Source organism: Streptopelia decaocto (genome assembly GCF_964273445.1).
Source record: "Streptopelia decaocto genome assembly, chromosome: 13".
In the NCBI taxonomy this organism is placed as follows: domain Eukaryota; kingdom Metazoa; phylum Chordata; class Aves; order Columbiformes; family Columbidae; genus Streptopelia; species Streptopelia decaocto.
Window position 1 is genome coordinate 8,091,577 of NC_138668.1, and position 7,256 is coordinate 8,098,832.

The following is a 7,256-nucleotide window of genomic DNA, read 5'->3' on the forward strand; positions in this document are numbered from 1 at the left end:
GCAGGGCCCTGCCTGCGCCGGGAGCGCGTGGCCGAGCGGCGCCGGAGGAGTCCCGCTCCCAGCACTCCCCGGTGCTGCGGGGACGCCGCAGTCCTGGGCGCTGCCCTCGCCCCACCCGCTCGCCCCTTCGCGCCCCCCCGCACGGCCCCCATCGGCACCACCGCCCCTGAGCCTTTACCCGCGACCCGCGGTTCGCGCGGTGCCGGCCGGCCGCAGAGCCCCCGGGCAGTCCCCGGCCCCAGGACGCCTCTGTCCGCACTCCGTCCCGACGCTCCCCCGCCCCTCCCGGCGTTCTGTTGCGCTGCGGTGCAGGGGCCATTCGGCCCCGCTCACCTCGATGGGCCCCGGCGGTGCTCGGCAGCAGATCCACAGACCGCGCTCCCTGCCGCAGCTCCTTCCATAGCGGCCCGGCACACCTGGGGCTCCTCCAGCCCTGCCCCACAGCTGCAGCCCATCGGCAACGTGGGGCCACCACCCCCTGACAGCCATCTGTTGTCATCACTGGAATTAATCCTGTCTGCAATTCCCTAAAGACAGGGAAATGCTTTCAGCTTTAGGTCAGTCTGCTCATATAGCAAAGATAAGAGCGACTTGCAAGACACCTCATCACGATCTACAGACACTATTGACCTTGCAGCTTTAGACATTTTGAAGTCAACACAAGTAGTTGAGTCTTGCTTTAACACATATCTCAAGACTGTTGGATAAAGTGTCTTTAAGCTGAATGTTGCTCATTATACACTAAAATGATTATGCAATGCAATATGCAAATGTGTAACCAATTGGCTCTTCAAGATTAAGATTTTTACATATAATGACTGTTAGTTTTCTTTCTGGTATGCTGGCTTTATTCCAGAATCCAGCTTGTGCAACTCTGTAATAAATCATATCTCATCTCTGTGTGCTACAGTCTGGCATTTTTGAACACTGGTTGACAGAACCCTGGTTTTGGGACAACACACCAACCAAGTGCAAAGAAAGAGAGGGACAGGGTGCAGGACAAAAAGATACATGGAAAGTGAGGGACAGGGAGCAGGAGAACAGATAGGGAAAGAAAAAAAAACACTAACAAAAAAACCCCATGGATAAGGAGGAGGACAGAAGGATAAAGAGGCAAAGAGAGATGGGGAGCAGGACAGTGGGGTAGAAACACAGAGGAACAGGGAGCGGTACACAAGTATACAAAGAAAAATCAGGTACAGGGAAGCAGGAGGAACGACAAAAAGGGATAGAGGTGGAGTAAGAAAAAAGGAACAGGGAGGACAGAGGGACAGAGAGAAAAAGAGTGGGGCAGAGAGCTGGAAAAAATACTAATGGGGAGCAGAAGATGGGGATCAGGTGAGCAAGATGAGTGGGAAGCAGGACAGAGGGATGCAGAAAGAAAAATGGTGATAGGCAGCAGGACAGACAGCAAAAAAAGAAGGATGGGAAGAAGGTCATAGGGCTTAGCAGAGAGACAGCAGAACAGAGAGATGGAGGAAAATATTGATGGGGAAAAGGACAGGGACAGAGAGAAGGAGAGTAAGAAGAAAGGAGAAAGCAAGACATATAGACAGAGAAAAAGAAGGACAGAGACAGAGAAAAGGGAAGAATGCAAATCAGGATAAAGATGAAGAAGTGAAAAACAGTGATGGGCTGCAGGACAGATGTAGAGAAAGGGAGAATGGGGTTGGGGAGCAGGACAGAAGAACAGAGAGAAGAAAATGAGGGGAAAAAACAGGGGGATGCAGATCAGGACAAAGGGATGGAGAAATAAAAAAGCAATGGGCTGCAGGACAGAGTTCAAGGAAGAAAAAATAGGATAGGCTGTCAGCCTGGGCCCACCAGCCCAGCTGGAGTGGGTGTCTGGCCATCCCACCATCATGCAAGCCCAGGTGCAGATCCTGGAGTGCAGGGGACACAAGAGTATCAGCAGCCTGAAATATCTGTGTGTGTCCAAGGAGCTGGTGACTCCCTGGGTTCCCTTAGGGCCATCCAGCCTCTGCCCAGTGCTCAGGACCCCCAGGGAAGCTGCTGGGGGAGCACCTGCTGCCCCTCAGGTCCCCAGATAGCTCCAGAGCCCTCCCTGGTGCCCACCTGGGACAGGTGGCTGGTGCTGAGGGATGTGTGTGTAGATGGAAGCACCTGTGCGGGTGTGTCAGGGGTTGCGTGTGCAAGGGCAGCCATGCATCAGGTTGTGCTCAGTGTCGGTGTTCAAGAGGCTTATGCTTGCTGGTGGATTTTATAAGTGTGTGTTTTAGGGGAAGCGTGCATGTGGTGCGGGTGCTGAGTGTGTTCTGCACGCGGTGTGGGGTGCGAGTGTTCACACACGGGTGGGTGTGCAGGAGTGTGCGTCTGTGTTTCTGCCGGTGTTGCGTGTGTGTCCGGGTGCGTGTGCATGCACAGTTTGTGTGTGTGAGTGCTCGGGGACGCGCTGGGGCAGGGGTGGAGCCGCCGCCAGCAAGCGGGTTCTGCCCGAGCGGCACCTGCAGCCCGAGCGGCACCGGCAGCGGGAGCAGAAGTGGTATCGGCAACAGCAGCAGCACCGGCAGCAGCAGCAGCACGGGCAGCGAGCAGCTGCCTTCAGCGGCGGCGGGGCCGGAGCCAGGTAGGGTCCAGCCGGTGCCCCGTCGCGGGCAGCGCGGCCGGGAGCGGAGCGGGGCCGGGGGCGGGTGGCGGCAGAACCTGCGCCGGGCAGGGGAGCGGTTCGCGCGCCAACCGGGCGCCGACGGCCGTGCCCGCTGCAGGACGGGACGGCGCTCGGGCTGCCCGACCCTGCCCGGCGCAGGCAGGGGGCTGTGGCCGGGCTGGTGCTCCGTGGGGTGCTGGCGGGCAGCGCCGGCTCCCGGGCTAAATCTCCGAACCGGCCAAGCAAGGGGGGCTCTGGTTGTGCCCCCACAGAGCGAACGAGGCACCTGATGGCAGCTTTGCTGCACAAACGGGGAAGCAGAGGCACCTACAGCCTGTCCAGCTGGTGAGTGGCAGCTTCTTGAGAAGATGCTAAATAGGGATTGGGAGACATCTCACTCTGCCAGAGATGCTCTGAATGACTCCATGAGACTTTCTTAGCATCTCAGTGTCCCAGCAACAGTGTCACAGTTTGTATGTGTCACTTAAGAGAGCCTGATTTCTCTTTGTGCCTGTTCTATCACTGTCCTGTCTGCAGGCAGGACTGGGTACAGAGGGATGATCAGAGTTAACCCAGCAAAGATAAAGATTTGTTTCTCAGCTGCATCAGTGAGTTCCCTGATCAAATGAGTTACAAAGCCACCTCTCCATGCTTGCCATGTCTCAAGTCCTGTCTGTAAAAGGGACGGAAGCACTAATTTGACTTCATGTAGGTGAGTCATGAGCCATGGGCAACCACGGAGAACCTCAAGATGGCATCCTGCTTCCTAGACCTTATGAGCCTTTGACACTTGCCTCTGGAGATACTTGCAACTGCATGGGAATGGTCTCATTACAGCTGTGATAGGGCTGAACAGGGCTTGGTGTGATTCAGGCAGCTTGCTGGATCCCCAGATCTGCATGGACGGGAGGTGCTATCCTCTCCTCTGCCCTAAACCTCACCTCCAGCAGTCAACAGCAGTGTCTGAACATGGGCTGTGGATTCACTCCAGGGCACCCCATACCACCAACCTAACCCCACCTGTCCTCCAAGCCAGCAGTGTCCAGAGGAACCCGCTGAAAACCATGCAGGTCACAGAGCTGAAAATGGGCCCTCTGTCTCCCGTGAGCCAAAAGGCCCATCAGCCAAGCTAACAAGCTATGCAGTGTTTCTCTAGTCTCTCACATCTTTCCCTCTGCTGCCCCAGGCTCCAACATCTCACCGCAACACAGAATGACGGAGCACGAGGACTTCGCGAGCTTGGCTGGATACTGGAACTCCTCCAACAGCTACCAGTTCAGCCCTGCTAGTGTCATTGTCCCTGTGGTCTTCTCCCTCATCTTCCTCTTGGGCACAGTAGGCAATAGCTTGGTGCTGGCAGTGCTGCTGCGCAACGGGCAAATGGGCCACAACACTACCAACCTCTTCATCCTGAACCTCAGCCTGGCTGACTTCTTCTTCATTGTCTTCTGTGTGCCTTTCCAGGCCACTATCTACTCCCTTGAGGGCTGGGTCTTCGGCTCCTTCATCTGCAAGGCAGTCCACTTCTTCATCTACCTCACCATGTATGCTAGCAGCTTTACTCTGGCTGCCGTCTCTGTGGACAGGTAACGGTCTAAAGACACCCTTGGGCTGGGGAAGGAGCGTGGTCTGAGAAGATGGGCTGAGTGAGGGCATGGAAAGATCACCGTCACCATGAGGCAGATGGTTCAAACCTCAGTGGTATTGATCCATGTCAAAAGCAGTTTGGGGACCAAACCTTGCCCTAATGGACCCCAAGCAGTACTTCCAGATCTGTCGAGGGCATAGTTGGTGCTGCTCCTGTCTGCGCTTTCTGCAGGAAAGACCTGCCTTGTGGTTAGGGCATGTGAGACCAAGCTCAGCTCCCCGCTGTGCCAGACCCCTGCTGAGAGTCACCTCACTCTATATTAGCAATATTAGCAATGGCACTCGGAGAGTAATAGCTGTTCCCAAGCTGCCACTTCAGAAAAGCATCATGTGCAGGCAGCAAGGTAGACAGAAGGCACCATAAGAGAAGCCACATAAATTCGCAAGAGAGATCCCAGTCCTGCAGCAAACACATCTCTCATTCCCCAGGGGCTGCCAGCCCAGCACAAAACCTGTCATCTCGCAATTCCTGTCCCCCCACCATCCCCAGTCCTCCTGCACCCTGTGCAGAAAGGCACCTGCACTGCGAGCAGAGTCCCTTCTTGGGAGGTCACCCAGGACACTCTGGCCCTGACCGATGCCACCTACATTATTCCCAAGGCCTCTATAAGGTGACTGTGTCAGCCGCCCCACTTCTGACTGAGCCCACACCAACAGTCCAGGATGAGGAAGAGGTCCCCACTGGGGTGAGCTCCAGCCTTTATTCCCACAGGGAACACATCCTGGCCCTCCTTGTACTGCTGGAGGGATCAGACAGACCATCACTGTCTGCTTTGGGCTGACCTGAAAAAACAGACAGTATCAAAGGCAAGGGCCCACCTGGTCACAGCTCCAGTAGGCAAATCTCCCTCCCTCCAGGCTGATTCAAAAGCCTGAGAAGGCTGGAAATATGCCCTCAGTGGGCAGGAGCTTGCATGGTGTCCCTCACCCTTTAAAGCTTCCCCAGGTCTTGAATCCCCAGTTCAGACCTCTTTCTACTGGACAATTCTGCTAAGCAGTGGACATCTGCATGTTCTCCACAGCACCATCGTTCTGGCCCCAGCTCAGGGACATAATCCACCCCACCATGTACAGAGGGGATGAGCCAGTCTAAGCCTGTGGAGGAGAAGCATCCTTGCTAGAAAGAGAAAAGCTGCTTTACTCAGGGCTATATCTCAAAGAGGATGTGAGATAATACATAGGGCCACTGCTCAGGGACTTTCAGGAGAATGATGGAAACTGTCTTGTCCCTGGAGTTTCTGTGGCCAGGCAGAGCTTGGCTGAAATCTCAGTGCTGGTTGCTTTGCTCTCCCCTCAGGTATCTGGCCATCCGCTATCCCCTGCGCTCCCGGGAGCTGCGCACCCCCCACAACGCAGTGGCTGCCATGGCTGTGATCTGGGGCCTCTCCGTGGTCTTTGCTGGGCCCTACCTAAGCTACTATGACCTGATTGAGTGGGAGTCCAGCTACATCTGCATGCCTGGCTGGGAGGAGTGGAGACGCAAGGTCATGGACACCAGTACCTTTGCCTTCGGCTATGTCATCCCCGTGCTGGTCATCAGCCTCTCCTACACCAGGACCATCAAGTACCTGTGGACAGCAGTGGACCCCCTGGAAGACATATCAGAGTCCAAGAAGGCCAAGCGGAAGGTAACCAAGATGATCATCATTGTTACCATCCTTTTCTGCCTCTGCTGGCTGCCGTATCATGTAGTCATCCTCCGATACCTCTACGGAGACTTCCCCTTCAACCAGGCCACCTATGCCTTCCGCCTGCTTTCCCACTGCATGGCCTATGCCAACTCCTGCCTCAACCCCATTGTCTACGCTCTGGTCTCCAAGCATTTCCGCAAGGGCTTCAAAAAAGTTTTCAGCTGTCTCTTGAGGAAAAAGCACCGCAACAAGGTACATGTGGTGCACGCTGCCCACATAGTGCCAGGATTTGAGCCAGGCTCTACTGAAGTGTCCCAGATGCATGAGGAGAACAACAGGCATGAGTTGATCCCAGCCTCCATGGCAGTCCCCTCCAGTTCCTCCAAGCCCCTTTGTATTTCTTAGTGGCGAGGTTCCACACCATCTGCCAGCTCAGCTGTGTCACCAGCTTCAGACCACCCTTCCCCCTGGGTGAGAGGGGATGCTGGAAAGGCAAGCCAGAAACTGCTTCACATGACTTCTGGCCTTGTCGTTCCTTCCCCTTCCATTCACCAGCTGTTCTCCTGAGCAACAACATACTCTCCCCACAACACCCTGCATGCATGAGAAAGGAATGAACCCAGGCTTGCTCCTGGATCCTCAGACCACATGGGCTCCAAGGACTAGAGCTCCAGCTCCTCTGTTGGCTCTCATCCTTCCAGCTCCTCCGCTCCATGGCCCCACTGCTCTGGACACCTTGGTTAGCTGTCAACAAGTCTCTTCTCCCTCCCAATGCCCCATCTGGCCAGACAGGCTCCCACAGCAAGAATGGCAAGGCAGATGAGCAGTGCCTGCAGGGCCAGACAAGCAAAGGTGGCGTGGAAAGTGGCTGGAACAGCCCGTGGATGTTTGCAGTGATGGTGCTGGTGTTGGCCGCGTTGCTCTCCCAGTGACTGGGCCCTCCCTGGGGCTGGGGGGTGGGCTGTTCGCTCCCTGCATGTGTGGGATGTTGCTGCTGTACATACTAGAGAAATGTCTTTCTATCCCAGAGCAAATAAATGCATTTTCCTCATCCAGCCAGTAGTGGGGCCTGCAGTGATCATCTAGGGCGGGGATGGTACCCTGTACCTGGCTGGACTCGCACAACAACACCCACTTTATTTGCTTTCCCCTTCATCCTTGCCCAGAGGCTCTCAACCAAAAGCCACGCCAGCTGACTGAGAAGCCAAGGAACACTTGATCTAATAAACATATTTCTCATTGTGACTGATGATAACTCACAACAGCCAAGCTTTATCAGGCCAAAATCTGCAAGCACAAGACACTTCCATGCCAGAGGCTAGCACCTAGACAGTCAAAACTGGGAATAACTTACCACTCCTTCCTTGCTG

General features: G+C 55.3%; 1 protein-coding gene across 1 annotated transcript; it reads left to right on the forward strand.

The window, feature by feature from the left end:
• Nucleotides 1-3,820: 3,820 nt before the first annotated feature.
• On the forward strand, nucleotides 3,821-6,291 carry LOC309445570 (galanin receptor 2b-like; the record flags this gene model as incomplete). The annotated part of the gene is made up of 2 exons (XM_082064518.1): nucleotides 3,821-4,194; nucleotides 5,553-6,291. The coding sequence occupies 2 exons, from the start codon at nucleotides 3,821-3,823 to the stop codon at nucleotides 6,289-6,291; spliced, it is 1,113 nt and encodes a 370-aa protein (XP_081920644.1).
• Between the last annotated feature and the right edge of the window lie 965 nt (nucleotides 6,292-7,256).